General features: G+C 39.1%; 1 protein-coding gene across 1 annotated transcript; it reads left to right on the top strand.

The window, feature by feature from the left end:
• The first annotated feature begins 870 nt into the window (after positions 1-870).
• On the top strand, positions 871-5,897 carry LOC139729939 (lysozyme-like). Its single transcript, XM_071640863.1, has 3 exons — positions 871-1,006; positions 2,159-2,344; positions 5,395-5,897. Exons 1-3 carry the CDS (start codon positions 910-912, stop codon positions 5,601-5,603), a joined length of 492 nt encoding a protein of 163 aa, XP_071496964.1. The 5' UTR covers positions 871-909; the 3' UTR covers positions 5,604-5,897.
• Positions 5,898-23,226: the final 17,329 nt, after the last annotated feature.

A 23,226-nucleotide genomic window follows, 5' to 3' on the forward strand; every position in this document is an offset into this window, starting at 1 on the left:
AACAGCATCGCAAATAATCAAGTATCGAAACAGTCACCGACACCTGGTGGAACATGATAATAATATTAAGCCTCTCCGCCATATATGAGAAGCGATCAGTAGGCCTATGTTGCATTAAGGATGGACAGATTCACTTGTCTGGTAAAAAAAAAAAAAAAAAAAAAAAAAAAAAAATTATTTACATTAGAAGAAGTATTAACAGTAAGACCCCCAATGATTGCAGCATATTGTGATAACAGTTACTCGATCAGTAAACCTCAATAATTATTACGCCATTTAGTACATTTCGAAGGTCGCAAGAGCAAACGCGACTTAGTTTCTAGTCTCATATGCATACCCACTGGCCGATCCAGAGGGGGCGCACCGCCCCCCCCCTTTTTTTTAACAAAAGAAATAAAAAGACAAAAATGCGGGGGGGGGGGGTGCGCGTGTGCCCCTTTAACTTGCGCTCCCCTTTACGGAATTTCCGGATCCGCACCTGATACCAATACTCATCATCGCCATCGGCAGCTTTCATTTTCTCCCTCAGACTCGATCCTGCATGGAACCCTTTAATTTAATAGATACAGTCATTCCAAGGTCGTGACGACAATACAGAGACATGCAGTCAGGGGTCGCTGCGGAAGTATAATGGGTCCAATGGGTAGAGTTCTGTGGGTCCAACCCGCAACCCTATGGAATGCGTTGCACACAACGTGCACCCTACTAGACGCACACGCAGATAATCCCGAAAATAGTACACAGGAGCCTGTGAGATGATTTGCACGGCGATGAATAGTGATCGTAAAGGGGGATTCCCCCGTCATCAGCGGAACTCGAATTGCAAGGAAAGAGTTTAATATGCTACAGTACTTCCTCATGTATACAGACTGGCTGAAGACCGTGCATCTAGCAAGACGCTCAGCAACCATGGGTCTTAACCCGAACCAAATGTTGTGCGCTTCGCTCCTTCTGCTTCTTTTCTCCGCGACTTTGGTCTCTGCCGGGATGCAATCAAACAATGCATGTAAGTACTGGTACTATCTTTTTTATTTATGTTTTGTTCTCCTTGCTGATTTTGGTTGATCTCCTTGGCAAGACTTTCTTCACTCGTGGATTATTACTACTCAAAACTGTAGATCCACCTAACACGAACTCTAGGAGCACTTGCACCCAAAGAGCGAGAGAGAGAGAGAGAGAGTGTGTGTGTGTGTGTGTGTAAAAAACAGAAAAAATCAGGGTACCGATAATTGAAACTTCGTATGTTATTTTGACATACGCGGTGTGTATAAGATAGTACAGTATCTACTATGATTCATGCAGTGTGGCACGTGTACGAGCAGAAGTAAGATATGCTAAAGGATTCACTCACACACACACACACACACACACACACACTACACACAAAAAGAAAAAAAAATGACAATCTCAACTTCATTTTGTTTGAACCTTAGGAATGAGGAACCTTTGAAATAGCGGACCTTCGGATTGCGTTGGTGTCTGCAAATGAAAAGACAAACAAACAAACAAACAACCTTGGGATGAGCGAAACTCTTTTTATTTTGGTATGAACGAACCCGTAGACCCCTATGCTATTATGAATTTTACGTGTTCGAAATGAATAGACTTCGGAATTACGTTGGCCTATACATCAATGTCAAAGCTAAAGGTTCCCTAAAATGCAAGTGCATGTTGATTTGTGTTGATTTATAATACCCTCAACATCACTTTTGCGGTGAAACGAATATCTATAGATATTCCATATATTTTTATCTAATTTTTATTCTATTTTTCTTCAGATTACTTGGGAATGCCCAAAAGAATCCTTACAACTGTTGTGACCTCATCTGCTGATCATTGTTAAAGTGCTGATTATATATGTTTAACAAAAGTCATTGGAATGCACCTTCCCCTCGACTCAGCATAACTTGCATGTTCCCTCGCCATGTCTTTAGTTAGTCATATTAATATCACAGAAACACCGCCAAAGTGATGTTAAGGGTATCATAAGTCAACACAAATCAACATACATTTGCATGTCAGGGAACTTAAAAATGGCCAAAAAAAAAATCTCGTTACGTCTATGTCCGATTGCGTGAGTTCAAGATTCATATGATATGTTACAGAAAAGGAGATTGGGGTTATAGTACATCATTCTCTGTATTCGCAACAATCTCAGCGTTCACCAAGCTTCCGGCCCCGGTTCCCTCCGACTGTCTGCACTGCATCTGCATTGTAGAATCGAACTGCAAGATGCCAAGCCCCGTGTGTCAGATGGACGTCGGGTCCCTGTCCTGCGGCCCGTACCAGATAAAGCAGGGGTACTGGAACGACGCAAGGCAGAAAGGAGGGGATTTGGACGGATGTAAGTATGAAGCCATACTGAATCCAGTGGTGAGCCCATTCACGCATTGCCTCTGTCCTGTCGTAAAGCCAACAAATGTCAAAATCGTCCACTGATGTCAAAATTACCACAAATATCTTAACACGTCAACCACAAATGTCTAAATTCCCATAAATGTCAAGAGTTTTGAGATTTTTTTTTTTTTTGCGGTTGACGCATTGTGACGTTTGCGGGTAATTCTGAGATCAACCTTCATCCACCCACCAAGTTTCATCCCAATAAACAGACAGACGGACAGACAAACAAACGTTGATCAAGTTGAACTGAGCAAAACAAAAGAAGAGCTACCACAAAAGTTCTTATTTAAAATCAGTAGTATTATGATGCGAGCGAACTCAGAAAATTATGGTGCAATCACATGTACATGTGTACTATGTACATGTACACTATATGCTATCAATGAGTTTTGGCATTTTTTATGTTTGTGGTTGACGCGTTATGGTTTTTTGCAGGTAGGATCAACCTTCATCCATCACCCACCAAATTTCATCCCATTTAAGAGACTGACGAACAAACAGACCAGGGAGGTGGGAACAGACTCTTCCCACCTCCCTTGACATACAAAAGTTGATCAAATTATAGCACGATTCACTATTTTTCATTACTTTAATGCAAGTAATAAGCTTTGACATTGACACAATGTGGTTAACGCGTTATGCATTTGCAGTAAAAGTTAATGGACACTTTGACATTGTGGTCGACGTGTGATGACATTTGTGGTAATTTTGACAATAGTGGACGATTGTTTTGACAATTGTGGTTCTACACCCTGCCTCATGGGGTGGCCGCTCTCAGGCAATGTGCTACCAATGAGAATGTGTTTGAAGCTTCTTGTCGCTACCAACCATAGGACCTACACCTCAGAAATGAACCTTTAATGGGTGTAGGCCTATCACAGGACATCAAATCTGCACCCCTAAACAGCGGCCACAGCTCTAAAACATACCCTAAATTAATGGCATCAGCAGGGACGTCACATACCGTCAGTGGTGTATTTCATTATGGTAGTAAATGAAATACCTAAAACGGCGTATTTCGTCACCATGGCTATTGTACCAAGTGCACGTAATACACTACGTATTTAGATACTTGACTCCTCTGACTTTCCTGAACTACAATAAGGAATTCAATTTAACAGATGAGACATTCAGTTGTTTATCATCCATAATACAACATGTAGTCAAAGTAAAATAGTCGAAACTCTACTTTGTGGAAGTAAGAGTAGACCCCGTAAGTGACGATAAAAAGATTTCAAAAACACCTCTTTTTATAGGGAATAGGAAGACACTTTTCGTGGACGAGGGTTCGTAGCTAGTCAGACAGACAGTGATTCCCCTGTGCATTTTCCAAAGTCCAGGCAATTTGTCGTAGACATTTCCTGTAAGTTCATTATGTGGTGCGATCAAGCAAAATCAGTCTAAAAGTCGGCAAATATCAATTACCATTTTCTCATATCGTAATTTTCAGCTAACTTTTAGTTTCATATCAGTGAAAACCAGACATCGATAATGACCTTTCATTGTGGAGTTATAAGAGTTTGAATGATAGTGTACAATACTGACACAAAGGGATAAAATCAACATATTTTGGTCCACATCTTGAAATAAACTTTGCCTACTTTAGACTGATTTGGCTTGATCGCAACACATATCGCTTACATTTTTTTTTCTTCATTTCAAAGTTTATTTCATTTTTCGACAAAACATACATATTTCACTTCCTTTGATAAAATAAGGTAAAATTAACATTGTATAATGAAAAGACTATACAATATTTGAGGAACCTCGTAGTAATTATACATTGTAGTTAAACAAAGAAACAGAAGTAGTCGAAATAGAGTACAACATTGCCTAACCTTACAGCAGCTACATTCAAATCGCCTGATTGGCAGACGACGATTGATATTATTCTCTTGGACAGCCTCTCTGAAATCCTTTCACTTGCTTGTTCTAACGTAACTGGATATTGTGTTTCAAATTATAATCTTGTTAGTTTAATATAGGTGGGTGTGCTTTTTAACAATTAGATATGCAGCATCAAGAAGCTTCGAGGGTCTTAGGTGATTAAAAGACAAATGAATGTGACGGAGGCTTTACCTGTTGAAACCAGAACTCGAAAATCGGTGTGCTTATAATTGAAGTTATACAATGAAAAGCGTGTATACCTCTCTTTCAAAATACTGATGTCTCAGAAGTCGTATATACACTTAACACCTTCTCATTTAATTCATTTGATAATGTAAAGTGCGCGATCGTCCGGGTTCTCAAATCAAAGTCCAGCCGAAAGTACATTAAAGTCTTTGTTGTGAATAACAAGCGTCCTTTCTTTTAGTGTCCCATTTTTAGCGAAAGCAGAACACATTTCTTCTTTTCCCCATTCTCTGTGTCACTAGCGAGTTTTCGCAAGTACGACGCGACCAGAAGTTGAGCGTGCCTCGTGCAAAATTTGCTTCTGCGCATGATCAAATCCTAGAAACGTCCCGTCTTGTGGAAAACGAGTACTGTCGCATCTGAATGCTTCCGCGCACAGATTGGTCTTCCCGTCGTGTATCGAAAACTCCCTAGAATCTTTACGGAAGTCCCCAACATGTACTCAAAATTAGAAAAAACAACAACAAACAAAACACGAATATTGAATAGATGAATAAATATTATAGAAATGGACATACTTTATTGACTGAACTAGTGACAGTGTCTTTTCTTTTCTCTGTATCGTATTATTCCTTTCGATCACGACTTTTTTAATCTGATTTGTAGTATGAGTCACACAGATAATTTTATAAACTTGAATTTACATCCCACAAAAACAGAAAGTATATAGTTGGTACATTTTTCTGTTTTCAAATTATGGGGAATGCATGAAAATAGGTACTCAAATAAGCAACACTAAAGTGCAAATTCCTTTATTTGAACTCTTTATTGTATACATTTGTTTTCGTATCAATGTTTACTCTCTGTTCAGAAACATAACAAAAAAGTCAAAAATATTTTCCTATTTCTTTCGTTGCCTAGCTTGGAAAGCCTGTACCGCTACCTTCGATTGCAGTGACAGGTGTGTCCAGGGCTACATGGCTCGCTACGCCGTGTCCAGCCGCCTGGGACACGCACCAACCTGCGAAGACTTCGCTCGCATTCACAATGGCGGACCAAACGGCTACAAAAATCCTAACACCCTTGGGTACTGGAACAAAGTAAAGAACTGTCTGCAAATAGGAAAATGAGTGTTTCTGAGGTCATTGTCCTCATCAAGCATCTGCTTACGATGTAATGGTCTCCGGCATTATTACACTAGTATTTGCAATTTAGTGCTCTAACAATGCTTTACTTTTAAGTCAATTATTTTCCTTTTCTATGTATATTTTCCTTTATTAAAATATTACTGAATGCTTCTGTTCCATTGACTTTGTGCTCTCTCTCTCTCTCTGTATATACATATATATATACATATTGAAAACTTTGAGCAAAGAAAAGGGGTTTTCATATATATATATATATATATATATATGTATATATATATATATATATATATATATATATATATATATGTATATATATATGGGGGGGGGAACGCAAAAGAAATGCATGAATCAAATCAAAAATACGCTTAGGCATTTGAAACCTTCATGTCCAGAAAATCAGTTTTCTGTTGCTCTGTGTTGTATCTTTTTGCTATGATCCATACATTTCAACAGAAAACCAGTGTTCTACAAGGCACAATAAGACACACACAAAATATACTTTTAATAAATATTTGTCGTTACTTTTTCAAATTGGCAAACATTATTTTAGTAGATTCGATGAGTGGATGGATTTTATGAAATGTATCATTTTTTTTTCCAATTTTTTTTTATACAGTTGTATACGGTAGAATTCAGGGGTGCCTATTTGATGATAGTTAGATAAAGATTTCTGTTGTATAAATCCCCCAGGACCTGTTGGGTCAAGTGCATTATTTTGACAGAAATTAAATTTTACGATACCAACACAGTGTAAACGACTTATTGCCCTCATGTTTACTGACCTTCAAACGACTACATTACTACAAGTTTAACACTGGCAGGGATTGCTTTTGTGTTTGTTGTTGAAGGTAACAAAGCAAACAAAAAAGTACTTGGAATCTTGTAAAATGATATATTTTATAAATGAGTTAGCGAAAAAAAAGGGGGTGGGCTAAAATTTGACGAAGGAGTTAAAGGGACATTCCAGACGATTTTCATAATTTCACATCATGTAGTACATAAATTGACAACTCCATGTATGGATTTGTGGAATTTATTGTGGTTCTTGAACAGAGAAACAATAGTTTGAAAAACCTATAACAAATTACACTGAACAAGGATGATGACATAGGAGGTTCACATATTTCAAAAATGCAGCAGTGTAATTCTATTACAATACCACTTGCTTGCGAGTTCACCTGTGTATAATGTATGCATGCCTTCTTCTTTTGTTCTGCTTCCTTGAGCCCCAACTCATGCATTCTTATGGTGACTCTGCCATGTCATCATCCTTGTTCATTGCAATTTGTTCTAAATTTTGACAATATTCTTATTCTTCATCCCAATTATCATAAATTCTGAAACTCTGTCCTCAGTTTAACTAATTTAAAGTTGTTCAAATGTAAAAATCTGAAAATCATCCGGAAGTGTCCTTTAATGTTACTGAGACATTTCAGCTTGTAGACTGCTTCATACTTTATAGGCAATGCTAAAATTCAGTCATTGATGCAAACGCCTTAAAGCATATTATGCCGTAAACTTTTGTTCAAAGTGGTTTTGTAATACTCCGTATTTGAAATTGTCTTGTTGCTCAACAATATGGATTGACCAGTGTATACTTTTTATCATTTTATTGTTTTTTGTTCGGTGGAAACAAAGTGCCATAGAGTTGAATTGAAACATAAGCTCATGGTCATCTATCATTTAGAAATGCATAGGGGAATAAGATTTAAGTCAAACACAGAAAAAAAGGTAAATCTGAAGGCACCTGTGATTTTGCTTTTTAAAACATAAAATGTTGACATATTTAAAAAGCGCTTCCAATGATGGTACCATGTGACACCACGCATTGAAAATGATGTCACATTGGGACACGAAGTGGTTACCATGACAACAAACTGGAAGACAAAGATTTATACTCTAAAATTGTCAACTGACTCAGCTCTCTATGTGAGTAAGCTTCTCACAGCAAACTTTGATAGTCTCTTTTTCTTTTTCGTTCTTTTCTTTTTTGCTGATATTTGGTGGTAGAATTTTCACTAATTCATGTCTTTGGCAAATTTATTTCAATTTCAATTTCTGGCATTGGAATCTGTCGAGTTGAACCTTATCAAAGGTAGTCGTGAAATAATATTGCGTGCTTTATTTATAATGCATTTCCTTTTTCTATTTGCATTATTCGCTCTAAAGTATACATTAAAAGTGATGTGATATGTGCCCGGACAATAGGACCTATATATACATAAAGGGCCTGCTAGTATAGATCTGTATTTAGATTTTAAGAGCCCCGCTATCGGTATTGTCTTATACGAGTATGTGTTTAAGTGCGTTAAAAAAAAAAAAAAAAATCTGTTATGTTATTCATTTGTGTGCACAATAAATTTGACCATGCCCATGGAAAAATGTAAACTTATCTTTTTCTTTCAGTGGTTGCAGGCGGCATCGCCTCTATATTATGTAAACTATGATGTGCGCTTGTATTGTTCAATTTTTGCTGTTTTTGTTGTTTCTTTTTACGTCACTACATTACGGTGAATCCTATTTTGTGTCTTTCACTGTCCCTAAAGAAGGAATCCTCACATAATCATGAAAACAAGTAAACATAAGCAAGGATTATGGAATTGCTTTCATATCTTTATTTTCCTTTCCTTCTCAATGTAGACCGAGAGGGTGTTGCATTATATCGTACTCCAAGATCATGATTGATTACATTGATGTTATGAATATCATACAGATTTCTAGCATTGCCAAATGAAATGATGAATTCTAATGATTCTTTATGCCTCAAAATTTATCAAGCAAAGTTTTTACAAAAATCAAGATAACTGACTTTTATTTCGACACTTTATACATGTTGTCACTGTTATGTTGCACATGAACTTCTTTTACAATCTCATGCAATAAATATTGTGGGTTCGAGCACTTCAAAATTCTATAAATTTCCATGGACACACATGCTATCATGTCATGTAATCTTGAATTGAAATAGTTACAATAATTAGGCTTGCATACCAGTGTAAATGCTATACTATTCTCAATTCGTCTCTATCATTATTTATAGTCTCTCTCCCGGTAATATGTACGATAACTTAAAGAGAAAACTAGTGGAAAAAATAATGAGCAAAGAAAATGGGACCCCATCGGGACCCGAACCTGAGACCTCCGGATGGCTAGCCCGGTGCTCTACCGACTGAGTTATAGAAAACCCTATAGAGACTGTGGAAAAGTGGAACTTCGATAGATATGAAAGTGCAAGCACGTATAACATATCACTGCAGGTAAGAATCAAAATTCGAAATGCACATCCTCGTTTCTATCATAAGGTCATAACCAGCATTATGATATTTTGAGGAAAAAGTGTCATGTGCGATACTCTGGTAGATGGGGGGGGGGGGGGGGCGGCATGTGGAGCCGGGAAATATGCAAACGCCTGGAAATGTGCAAACGTCTCGCCGGGAAATGTGCAAACGTCTTGCCGGGAAATGTGCAAATCTCTAAATTTCATCAACGGGAAATGTGCAAACGTGACGCCGGGAAATGTGCAAATGTTCAATTTTGCCGGGAAATGTGCAAAACGTCGCCGGGAAATGTGCAAACCATTCATCTCACCTATATTATGTAGAGATGGAAGAGAAACTCTCAATCAAAGCTGCGCACGACCCATTACCATCTTTACCACCTGTCTTAGCGACCATCTGTCTTGTTTCTTATGCCTCCGCCACGAAGTGGTGCCGCAGGCATTATGTTTTCGGGTTGTCCGTCCGTCCGTACGTCCGCCCGCATTCATTTACGCGATAACTTGAGTAATATTTACTGGAATTTTACCAAACTTGGTCCAAGTATAAAGTATGATGGGGCAATTACTTGATTAGATCTTGAGTGAAATCGGCAAAAGGTCAAAGTCAAAAGTCAAGGTCAAGTCATGAAATTTTATCTGTTTACGCGATAACTCAAGACTGGATCAAGCAAATTTCACCAAACTTTGTCCAAGGATAATGTATGGTGGGACAATTACTTGGTTGATTTTTGAGTGAAATCGGACAGAGGTCAAAGGTCAAAGATCAAGGTCAAATCCTAAAATTTAACTTTTTACGTGATAACTCAAAACTGGATGAAGCAGCTTTCACCAAACTTGGTCCAAGGATGATGTATGATACGGCAATTAGTTGAGTAGATTTTAGTGACATTGGCAAGAGGTCAAAGGTCAAAAGGTCAAGGTCAAATGCTAAAAATGTTGCTATTTCCTCATATCCATGCAATGCCCAAAGGTATTTTCTTGAAACTTAGTGTATAGACATATATCTACTGCATAAGGATTCTCCAAGGGGAGTTTCATGTCATAAGGTCAAAGGTCAAAAGGTCAAAGATTAGGTGAAAATGTTACAATTTCACTTTTCTCACAAATGGTTCAATGTAGGCCTATCTTCATGGAACTTGGTATATACACATGTACTGACTGGCAGGGATTATCTAGGGAATTTAGGGGTCTTGGGTCAATAGTCATGGGTCAGAGGTCAAGGTCAACTCGTCCAAAATTTTACTATTTCCCTCATATATTAGTATACGCAATGCTTGCATTATTATTTTTAAAACTTGATATACATATATTACCTAATGGAGATTCTCTTGGAAATTTCCTGCCAGAAGGTCAAAAGTCAAAGGTTAAGGGTCAAGGCCAGGTTTAAATGTAAAAAAAATATTTTATACTGTAATTACACTCTTTCTTTATACCTTGAAAATTACTCAATGCATAAACTTATAAAAGGGTCAGTCAGAATTTTGCCAGTTATGTGAAACTGTTATCTCACATTGTGAAGACATTATACTATACACCTATTGGGAGAATCATGCATTATGGCGGAGGCATCAGTCGCCATAGCGACATTTCTAGTTTTTAATTACATTTTCAGCATTTTCTTGCAAACCCTACAATGAATTTTCACCAGATTTGGCAGATAACATCTTAATGGTGATATGATCGTAATTTGTAAAAATGAGTCCCCCCCCCCCCCCCCACACACACACACCAGTCCTAAGGAGGGGGGGGGGGGGGAGTTGAAGCCTCAGAGTCCCTAAACGCTTGATTTTTTTTTCTTCATATGTCGAACCGAAAAAGAAAGAGCTAAGTTAGTGCTATGAAGACATTAATGACTAAAATTTCATGTTTCATTATGGCGGACCCAGGGGTGCCCTGATCGGGGGTGAGGGGGAGGAGAGGGATTTTCCACATTTTCAGCACATTCTCGAAAAATCTAGGACGGATTTTCACCCAACTTGTGAGATACAGTCATATATATGTTAATATAATCTTGATTTGTTAAAATGCGCCCCCCCCCCCCCAATCGCCGATGGGGGGATTTAAGCTTCACTTTTAACATCCCAAAAATGTGGATTTTTTAAAATCTTCTTCTGTCAACCGAAAAAGATAGAGCTAAGTTAGTGCTATGAAGACATTAACGCGATTAATGAATGAAATGCCATGTTTGATTATGGCGGATCAAGGGGTGCCCAGATCGGGGGGGGGGGAGGGGTGATGGGTGGAGGGGGATATTCCACATTTTTGGCATCTTCTTGAAATATCTATTAGGGATTTTCACCAAACTTGACAGATAGCAAGATTATGGTAATAATTATGATCTTGATTTGTTCAAATGAGCCCCCCCCCCTCCCCCACCGCCGAAGGGGGGGGGGGTGGGGCTGCGGGGGGTTGAAGCTTCAGCAAACCTTAACTCTGGAATTTTTAAAATCTTCTTCTGTCAAACCGATGAAGATAGAGCTAAGTTAGTGCTATGAAGACACAGCGTTAATGAATGAAATTTCATGTTTGGTTATGGCGCAGATCAAGGGGTCTCCAGATCGAGGGGGTGAGGGCAAGGAGAGGAATTTTCCACATTTTCAGCATCTTCTTGAAAAATCTACGACGGATTTTCACCAAAATTGGCAGATTGCCTCTTTACGGTGATATGCACTTAATTTGTTAAAATGAGCCCCCTCCCATACACACACACACACACACACACACACACCGCTTAAGGGGGGTGAAGCCTCGGAGTCACTAAACTAAATTTTTATCTTCTTCTGTCAAACTGGAAAAGAGAGCTTAGTTAGTGCTATGAAGACAATAATGCCTGAAATTTTATTTCACGTTTGATTGTGGCGGATCGAGGGGTGTCCTTATCGGGGGGGGGGGGGGGGGGAGAAGGGGGGATTTACACATATTCTGCATCCTCTTGAGAAATCTTTGATGGATTTTCACCGAACGTGGGAGGTAGCATCTCTAGGGTAATAGAATCCCACTTTGTTCGAAGGGACAACAAATCCAAGTTGTTCCCCTTCCCCAAAGATAGGGATAAGACCAGGGTAGCCCCCACGTAATTTAGTAAGCAGACGTGAAATTTCATCAAAGTATAGATCTACCTTCTAAAAATGTGATAAAATTGTGTTCTATTACTCTTGGTTGTATAGAAAATGTCTTTAAAAAGTATGTATTCCGTTTTTTCATATGTATAGGGTTTTCAATAAAATTCTGAATTCCACCCGAACGACCCCACCCCCCTCGTCATGGTCCCTTTCAAGTTCAAGGGGCGGAGATGGGGTGGGGGGGGGGGCCTCCATCTCCTCCCACCTTAAGGGTTGGGGCAGTGCTAATTTAGACAAATTGAGGTCATATCACCAGATAAATACGCTACGCTACAAATTGTACGTTTCAAGTTTGGCAAATATCTATTATATAAGGGTTTCAATAATAATAATAATAATTGACAGTGCTTATATAGCGCATAACACATAGTGATAATGTCCCTATGCACTCAAAAAGAAGCTGAATATGTGACAAATACGCCTCCGCCGCACTTAACATTAATTAATAACAGGCACCAGCACTCTATTAGCTCCATCATTTTTGTATAGAATGGTTTTTTTTTAAGCTGATATATAATTCTATTATCCGAGGGATGCGTCTTGAGTTTTCAGGAAAAAGACAAAAAATGTGAAAAATAAGCCTCCTTCCTACCCCCTCCCCTTTTTGGGCATCCCTTCATCTGTCATAGTAAACTTGAACCTACATCATGCATTAACTGTATTTACGGTACTATCACCATAAAGATGCTATCTGCCAAGTTTGGTGAAAATTCGTCATAGATTTTTCAAGAAGATGGAGAAAATTTTGAAAATCCCCCTCCTCCCCCCCCCCCCCCCCCTGGTTACAGCTCGTTATTCCGAAGGTTTATTATTCCGAAGGCTCTTTATTCCTAAGATTTGTTATTCCGAAGGTTCATTGTTCCGAATTTCATTAACGGATTAACCAGTATTCGGAATAACGAACCTTCGGAATAACGCCACAAATTTTCGGATTAACGAACCTCTAGGTATAGGGACTTTGCGTGTTTCGGATTAACGACCCTTCGGAATAACGAACCTTCGGAATAGCGAACCTTCGGAATAACGAACAGCACCCCCTCCCCCTCACCCTCACCTATCCCCGATCAGAGCACCCCTAGACCCGCCATAATCAAACATGAAATTTCAGTCATTAATGTCTTTACAGCACTAACTTTTTCGGTTCGACAGAGGTAGAAAAAAAAAATCAAGAGAATAGGGACTCTGAGGGTTCAACCCCCCCCCCCCTCCTCGTCGGCGGGGGGGGGGGGGGGGGATTCAATTTAACAAATTAAGATCGAATCACCATAAATATACTATCTGCCAAGTTTGGTGAAAATCCGTCATAGATTTTACAAGACTACGCAGAAAATGTGGAAAATCCCCCTTCTCCCCCTCACACCCCTTATCAGGGCACTCCTGGACCCGTCATAATCAAACCTGAAATTTTAGTAACTATAGTGTCTTCATATAACGTAGTTCCACATTCTTCTCAACAGAACAAGATTACAAATTCCAGAGTTTAGGGACCTGAAACTCCAACTCCTCCTCCCCCCCCCCTTTGGCGGTGGGAGGGGGTGGGGCTCATTTTACCATATAAGACCATATTACCGTAAAGATGGTATCTGCCAAGTTTGGTGAAAATCCTTCTTGAGATTTATCAAGAAGATGCAGTAAATGTGGACAATCCCCCTCCTCTCCATCACTTTCCCTCCCCCCACCCCCAATCAGAGCACCCCTGGATCCGCCATAATCAAACATGAAATTTCAGTCATTAATGTCTTCAAGTCACTAACTTAATAGCTCTATCTTTTTTTTTTGTTCGACAGAAAAAGATTGTTAAAAATCCAGAGTTTAGGGACTCTGAGGCTTCAACTCCCCCCCCCCTTTTCGCCCGGGGGTGGGGGGGGGGAGGATTGGGAGCTAATTTCAATTCATAAAGATCATATTACCGCAATGAGACTATCTGACAAGTTTAGTGAAAATCTGTCCTAGACTTTTAAAGAAGATACTGAAAATGTAGAAAATCCCTCTCCTCCCTTCACACTCCCCCCCCCCCCCCCGATCCGGACACCCCTGAATTCGTCATAATCAAACATGCAATTTCAGTCATTAATGTCTTCATAGCACTAGTTTAGGGATTCTGAGGCTTCAATTTGAAGACTCCTCCCCACTTATCGCCCCGTCCCCTGCAACCCTGGATCTGCCATTAAACGTGAACTCCTGGCATCAATATCTTTAACGAACCAACCTAGCTCATTCTTATTTGGTTATATGATACAAGAAGAATTTCGATAATACCGTAGTTCTGGGACTTTGACGCCCCCCCCCCCTTTTTTTTCGGGGGCGGGGGTGGCTACTATATAAACAAATTGAGATCCCATTGCCATAATCGTGCTACCTGCCAATTTTGTTGAAAATCTGTCAAGGATTTCATTAAGAAAATCTAAATGGTGGAAATTCATGGGCAGTTTTGATGTGGAGTTTATCTACTATCTTTATACACAATATCGCTAAAGGAAATGATTTGCACATTTCCCGGCGACGTTTTGCACTTTTCCCGGCAAAATTGAACTTTTGCACATTTCCCGGCGTCATGTTTGCACATTTCCCGTTGATGAAATTTGCACATTTCCCGGCGAGACGTTTGCACATTTCCCGGCGTTTGCACATTTCCTGGCAAGACGTTTGCACATTTCCCGGCGTTTGCACATTTCCCGGCGAGACGTTTGCACAATTCCCGGCGTTTGCACATTTCCCGGCGTTTGCACATTTCCCGGCTCCACACGGCACGGAAAACAGGGAGCGCAGCGACGTAAGAAGGAAGGATTCGGCACGGGTAATCTCCATACCATACTAGGGCGCTTTTTATTTGTTATTATTATTATTATTATTATTATTATTATTATTATTACTATTATCATTATTATTATTATTATTATTATCATTATTATTATTAACATTATTATCATTATTATCATTATCAACTTATTATTATTAATACTATTATTATTATTATTATAATTATTATTATGATTAGTAATGGTAGTAGTAGTATTTATTCAGCCAAATAAAATATGAACACGGAAGCAATACATGGAATAGTGCTCACAAAATTAATTTACTGTTGCCCTTGGGCATTTGACTTGTGTGAGCCCTCATGCAATGCATTCCTGTACACAGATTATACAATGGGCTTATAAGAATAAAAGTACACATTATTATAAAAAACTGACCAATAATAATCATGAAAAATATTTTGCAATTGAAGAATAAAAATTCAACGATCTGGTGAACGGACGGGGGGGGGGGGGGTGGATTGAGAAGGGGTGTCCCCTCGCACAAGGATTTTTTTTTCTACCTGAAATGCAACGATCTGGTGCACCCTTTTGTGGAATATTTGCAAACATTTCAATAGAAAAAAGTTAGAAAAATAAGTATTTAAAAACAAAATGAGTACTGTAAATTGTAATATCTGTCACATCTTGATTCACGTGATGTGGGCCTATAAAGTAGGCCCCTACTAAGTTTATGGAGGTGGACCAGGGGGTACGGTGAGGAGGGGTGTCAACCTCCCTCAAGAAGGAGAATTTTTGCATTTTGAGAATTGAAATTCAACGATTTTGGTGCACTTTTGGTGAAATCTATGAAAATTGTTCAGTCGAAGATTCGTAATCATATTAACAAGGTCGTAGATACAATATCTATAAAAAATGATAACTACAGAGAAAAATAAGCGAGGGGTACACCCCCCCCCCCCCAAAAAAAAAAATCCAAGGGGGGGGGGGGGGGACTTCCCTCACCTCTTGTATGCTTGCAGAGATATGAACTCTTCTTCGAGTTCAAGATTGGGAGCAGCATAGGACTAGCAGTATGATAGCTCGACCAGACGCCGTGCTTCACACGGCGTCCCCCTGCGACACTTGTGTACAGCGACAAGGCTGTGTATAGTTAGCATTATGAGAACTACAAATTGTATACTGTATGCAGGCAAACAATCACGACAAGCAAACAATCACAGACCAGCATGATAAAACTCCTATCAATTATGAAGGTAAATCGGCATGATCACCGAACCGAACCCAAACACACGGAGACATCCTTCCCACAATGCACCGGTAAGATAACGAATCAGTGCAGTGTAAGTGGGTATTAGAAGCAACGAGGAAGTCGTTGTGTGGAAAATGGAGCCGTCGAATCGTGTTATACCTTGCCATAGTTTCTGATGGGCAGCATCCTGGTGGTCGTGTGGTTTGAATGTTTCAACCGCAGGAACAACAGTATGATTGTGAAACAGCGATGGGACACCGCCTCTACGTCATCTTTTTTATCCATAATGTCTTCCAACTTGTAGTAGCACCGGCAAACACAGACACCATGTGGCTCTATCATAAAAGTAAGTCGAAGAAATATACGTACACCCACCGTTTGTTTGCATCGTCCTTTTTCTTTCTCTCTTTTCATTGTCACCAAATGTGAAGGTACTCCCCCTTTACGGGAGGGGAAAAATCTCCCAAAACACGTTTCCCCTCCCGATTATATTTCATATTTCTCTACTCTTCTCCTCGAGAGCATCTATAGTTATATGTGAGGCCTGTAGACATCCATCTTGCCCGTACGGCCCCATGCACTCACATAATAAACACGGATTCTCAAGAATCTACAAGGTGATCCGGGGAGATCCGGGGAGATCCGGGATAGTTTCGACCTCGATGAAGTGTCGACTGGCGTTGATATGACTGTACACACGGTATCAACACGGCAGCTACACGGATAAGGCCGGAAGAACGCGGCGTCTACACGGACAGACAAGGCATTCTACTCGGATCAACACGGCAGCTACATGGCAGCCACACGGACCATCCCGGATTGCTCTGCCAACACGGCAATCCCCGGATGACGCCGGATGTTTTTGACCTCCAAAAGTTGCCGTTTTGGCCTCACGGATGTCCCCGGATCTATACATGGACATACACGGATGTCCAAGGCGTCAACACGGATCTCACCCCGGATCACCTCGGATCAGATCCGGGGAGGTCCGGGGTGATCCGGGAAGTCTATGTGACTGGGGCAGTAGAGCAAACTATTCACAAGGGTTTCAACACGGTTCTGTTCAATTCAGTTATATCATTTTGTCTCTATATTTTCCGTTAAAAAAAAAATCATACATAATCTACAGCACGTGTACAGTGTATTTTGAACAAAAATGTGCATAATAAATTCACAGCATGATAAGCACGATGAATACAAAGACATCAAAGAAAGCAGGAATATACTTATTTCCATTAGAGAGAGAGAATAACAAAAAAGATGATTTCTGTTTTGAGAGCAAACAAACCAGACATAACATTTAATTCATTGCTTTTCCATTGTCGCATCATGCTGTGTAAGTCCTCACTTTCGTTTTAGGGGTGAATGGAAGTGACGTCTAAATTCAAAAGAACCACGACAGAAGGTCAAAGATGGTCATAGTTACAGAATCGTGATATGAGATATTTAAAGGAGAAATCTAGACAATTTTCATAATTTCACATCATGTTATAAATAAATTGATAGCTCCATGAATAGATTTCTGGAATTTATACTGTGGTCCTTGAGCAGAGAAACAATACTTTGAAAAACCTTGAACAAATTACACTGAACGGGGATGATGACACAGAGAGCTCACATATTTTAGAAATGTATCAGTGTGATTCCATTACAATACCGCTTGCTTGCGAGTTCGCCTGTGTATAATCTATGCATGCCTTCTTCTTTTGTTCTGCTTCCTTGAGCCCCAACTCCTGCATTCTTATGGTGACCCTGCCATGTCATCATCCTTGTTCATTGCATTTTGTTAGAAATTTTCGAATATATTCTTATTCTTAATCCAAATTATCATTAATTTTGAAACTCTGTCCTCAGTATAACTTATTCATAGTACTGTTGTTCAAATGTAAAAATCTAAAAGAAAAAAACCCGGAGGTCTCCTTTAATGAGTAAGATCTCTCCATTTCAGAGAAGACGTCAATAACCATTATTCCTTGATGTTCACAACCTGTCTTTGTATAATGCATTGTTATAGATGCATATTTTGAGGCAATGGTTAATGGGTGTAGTTGACATGATAAAATCAGATAATCTGGAGTTTCGTTTGTTTTTTTGTTTGTTTTTTTATTAGAATGGGCAAATCAACGTTCAGTTGTCTTATTAATGTCCTGCTTGGATTTCATATTTTATTGCAGCAACAATTATGATTTGCGTTTAGTATCATTATTACCATTCTTAACATTTTCTTTAATTATCAGTACAGTTCTATAGCTTATTCTTTACTAGCATAATCATATTCATAGTCATTATCAACACCAAACACGTTGTTTTAAAAAGAATGGACAGTTTAGAGCCAGCGGACGATACACATTAAACACATGTCATTATCACCATCACGCCATCATCATTATCATTATCATTATTATCATTCTCGTTATAATCATTAGTGTAATTATCATCATACAATCATCACTATCATCAATATCATTGTCATGATTATCATTGTCATCATCATTAGCATTATCGTTATCATTATCATTACCATCATACTTCTATTGTACAAGCTCATTTCGATTTCGACCAGTTATCATTACAATAACTGTGTTATTGTTTGTTTTTGTACATTTATGTTGACAAGGTAAAACAGTTTGTGATATTATTTCTGATGTAATATTCATAAATGAGAAATATGAAATAAATGAATTGAATTGAACTGAAATTATCATTATCATTACCATTATCATCATCATTATCAATATCATCATTATCATCATCATTATTAATATCATTACCATTACCATTACCATTATCATTACCATTATCATTACCATTATCATTATCATTATCATTATCATCATCATTATCAATATCATTACCATTACCATTACCATTACCAATACCATTACCATTACCAATACCATTACCATTACCAATACCATTACCATTACCAATACCATTACCATTACCATTATCATTACCATTATCATTACCATTATCATTATCATTATTATTATCATCATCATCATTACCATAACCATAACCATTACCATTACCATTATCATTATACCTGCTAAGACACTTCAGGAGGGGCGATGCCTAGTCCGGTGCCGGAGGACTGTCTACAATGCATGTGTTTGGCTCTCTCTTCCCGCTGCCAGATGCCACACCCCGTTTGCTCTTTTGACGTAATCTCGCTGCTCTGCGGGCCCTACCGGATCGACGAGCCCTACTGGATCGACGCCAGACTGAGGGCAGGTGACCTAAAAGGCTGTAAGTACATGTTTCGTCATGATATGGTTGACCGTCAAGTTTATCCATCACGGAAAAGAGTCGGGTGTTAGATATATTATATGGTGTTAAATATCCGATGTTCATTTGTGGTATTATGTTAAGACCTCCGGGTGTCACTTCAACTACAGTATAAACATTTTCTTTTTTTATAGGTAAGTAATCACTGTTCTTCTCGTTGATTTGATCTTGAAAAAGACGTACAAAAGTGTGAACACATTTACACAACAGTAACACCACTTGGTGTGGGCTCCTATTAGCACTGGGCGGCTGTTTAACCATTGAAACTATCACCAGCACTATCAAATCAACACCATGTAGTGTCATGTTGAATCGCAGCACTATCGCAGTGTCAAAAAATATCACCCGCTACAGTAACTATATCACCACGAAGTGCCAAGTGAACACTTTTCAACACCATCACAAAATATCGACACCTGTCGGCGCGATCCTCTATTGACACTTGATCGAAGTTTGATTAACATCCATGATGTTAAATCTTACTCCGATCGTTTTGCAGTGAAGTTTACGTCGTTTCATCACCACTCTCATATCAACAGCAACAATATTCGTAATTTTGTCAGTAACTATTTTGATTGTGATGACAACGCATACTGTTTAATGTATGGATAATTGGATGTTAATTGTTTTTATGTTCATTAAAAGCGTGTTTGACTTAATTTTTATTATTTCTTGTGACAGGGTCTGTTACAAGTTTCTTTTCTGGATACGTTTTTCTCAAGATGAAACACATTAATGTTGTAAATATCTTAACAAACTTAGTCCTACATAAGGAAATGAACAGCTATATATTGCAGAAAATTAAAGAACATAGCCATACCTTCTCCCCTTAACACTTCGCATCTGTGCTTTTTGTCTGGAGTTATTGAGATCTGTCTCTTCAAATTTTCCTTTCTTTTTCATAAAACACACACACATACACACACTTGGTACAGCATGGCAACAGTGCAGCAGTGACGTGACATGTAGCAAGAATACAGTTCAGGGCTACATGGCTCGCTACGCCGTCTCCAGCCGCCTGGGGCACCCTCCGACCTGCGAGGACTTCGCTCGTATTCACGTGGGAGGGCCAAATGGTTTCAAAAGCTCGTCAACCCTAAATTTCTGGCTTCAAGTGAAGGAGTGCCTGGACCTGTAGAACACTGGCGTCCGTGGAAGAAAATCTTCATGTTTAAAAACAGACGGACAAATTAATGAGGAATTGTGAGTGAACGTCAAGGAGGACGCTGAATGTGGAAAAACACTGACAAAGGCAAAGATGTAATCTACAACACTGCCTATAATAACATCACTGTATATACATTATATTGTACATAGAATTAATGAGCAATATAAAGCAAGGTCACTAGGGTGATAGTTTCAGCAAAACTATATAGCTTGACAATATTTCATGTTGATGATCAAAATTTCATGTTTGATCATGGTTGTAATAACATATGATGATGTAATCTTTCAAAGGTAAAGAATAGATAAACTGTTAGAGTACAAAATTATCCCCCTTAGGCTTATAACGAAAATAGAAAAATGAAGACAACATTAACTGAATATTGGAATACTTTAACAAATAATTGATGTCAAAGGTCATTTCTTTCGTCAGATATTGAAGGATATCTCTGTTATGTAGATTGAATCTGAAGCTGCACTGTTAGTATCTCTTACATAAAGACAAAGTCAAGTGAAAGTGTATGGCATCATTTATTTGACTGGAAGATTTCATAGAGCAAGCGAGAATTGCATTAGCTTTTGTAAGATAATTTGCCTGTAAGTAAGATTCTGTGTGTGTGTGTGTGTGTGTGCGCGCGCGATATAATGTCGATTTCACTTTTAATAAATCACCCGAAGTCCACCATAATAAAGCACTCCGTTTCTTCAATTGAATACTCCCTTCTTTACAGCATTCGGCTGACTTCGCAGTAGTTCGCTTAAAGTGATGGTATAAAGTGATGGTAACGAAAACATAACCTCCTCCCTTGGCGGAGGTAAAAATACGTATAAATAGAAAGAGTGCACACATGAACATACACACAGGGTAATACGGTACTGAGCCGCAGAGATACTAGATATTATAGCTTATGGGATTCAACTACATTTTGATTTATTAGAAGCAAAACTTTAAAATCGACAACAACTCAAAACCCCACACACTTGTCCGAATTGTGTACAGACGCTCATTACAGTCTTTCCATGTTTATCAGATGAACTGTAGGCCCTACTCACAGACGTCGCATGGATCGAGTCATGTAGGTCCTTGCCTTTAATAGTTGGATATTCATTATACAAATGACAAGAGAAAAGAAACCTATTCGATAAGCGCAACTGCGTGTTGGGAATCTTGGTCTTTTGTCCTCTTTTATCATGAGGTAGAAATAGTTTAATCTTATTTTTGCAAATTTCATCAAGTATTAAAACAGTCAGAGAAACCTGGTGGAACAGGTTAGTAATATCAAGCCTTTCCGCCATATTGTACATGTATATGAAGCGATCAGTAGGCATGACGATTATGTTTGATTAAGGATGGACAGATTCATTCGTCTGGTAAAAAAATCTATTCACATTAGAAGAAGTATAGTAAGGCCCCCAATGATTGCAGTATATTGTGATAACAGTTACTCAGTAAGCTTCAATAATTATTACGCCATTAAGTACATTTCGGAGGTCGCTATGACAGTATGAGCAAACGCGACTTAGTTTCTAGTCTCATAGGCATACTAGTACCCATTGGCCGATCCAGCGGTCCGCTCCCCCCTTTTTTTAAACAAAAGAAATAAAAGGACAAAAATGGGATTGGGTGTGCGTGTGCCCCCCTTACTTTTGCAAAGGTGCTCCCTTTTACGGAATTCCCGGATCAACCTCTGACACCAATACATAGTTAGTTCATAATCGCCATCGGCAGCTTTCATTTTCTCTCTCAGAATCTGCATTGAACCCTAATCTAAATACAATCAATCCAAGGTCGTGACGACAATACAGAGACATGATCAGGGGTGCTGCACAATTAGTATAATGGGTCCAACCCGCAACCCTATTGAACGCGTTGCACACAACGTGCACCGTACTACGTAAAGCCGTGGTCACAACTCGCCGTACTTGCAAGTGCGTGCTGTCTACTTGCAAAAACGTGGGCAAAATTTGAGGATCCGTACGCAGTAAGTACTGCCTCAGTACGGATTTTGGAGCACGCAGACACGCCGTAGCACTTTTAGGACACGAGGAACTTTCGCTGCGTTCGGGCTACGGATTCACCATAAGTACGGGCAACGTACGTGCCCTCTACAGCAAACGTGCGTACAACGCACTGACTCCGTGCGTCTTTTAAAATTTTCCCACCGTCTTGCTCGACGGACGGCGCACGTAACACGTGCTTGTTGAACACGTGATAAGTTCGTAGTCCGTGCTTATTCGGCACTCTCCTGAGTTCAACAATAGAGCACGCAGATCGTACTGAATAAGCACCGCACAACACTTGCAACGCAAGTTGTGCGCACTTTTTTTTTGCAATGTACACAAGCCGAGCCGACGGAAGAGTGTCATCATTTCCTATCCAAGATGTTTGCAATTAGGTATTCATATTGTTCTAACTCACCTACCGGGCAGAAATGCCATATAAGGATTGTGGGCTCGAAAAAATCGCATACACAGAAAAATAATCATTTTCTAAACTCTATCGAATTGTGTCACAAACCAGAATGCCATGCTATAGGGCCCTTCTGCCTACCAGGCGATAAGTAATGATCATGGTTGTTAAAAGATATGAATATATATATATATATATATATATATATATATATATATATATATAATATTTTGCAGAACATAAGAGACAGTCATAAACTGCTTGAAGAAGTAAAGCATTTAGAAATATTGAGCTCTGAGTGGTCATTGCATGAATTGATCAGGTTTTTGGAGTTCT

Source organism: Diadema antillarum, unplaced genomic scaffold (genome assembly GCF_040938485.1).
Source record: "Diadema antillarum isolate AM-2024a unplaced genomic scaffold, OU_Dant_1.0 scf00000020, whole genome shotgun sequence".
In the NCBI taxonomy this organism is placed as follows: domain Eukaryota; kingdom Metazoa; phylum Echinodermata; class Echinoidea; order Diadematoida; family Diadematidae; genus Diadema; species Diadema antillarum.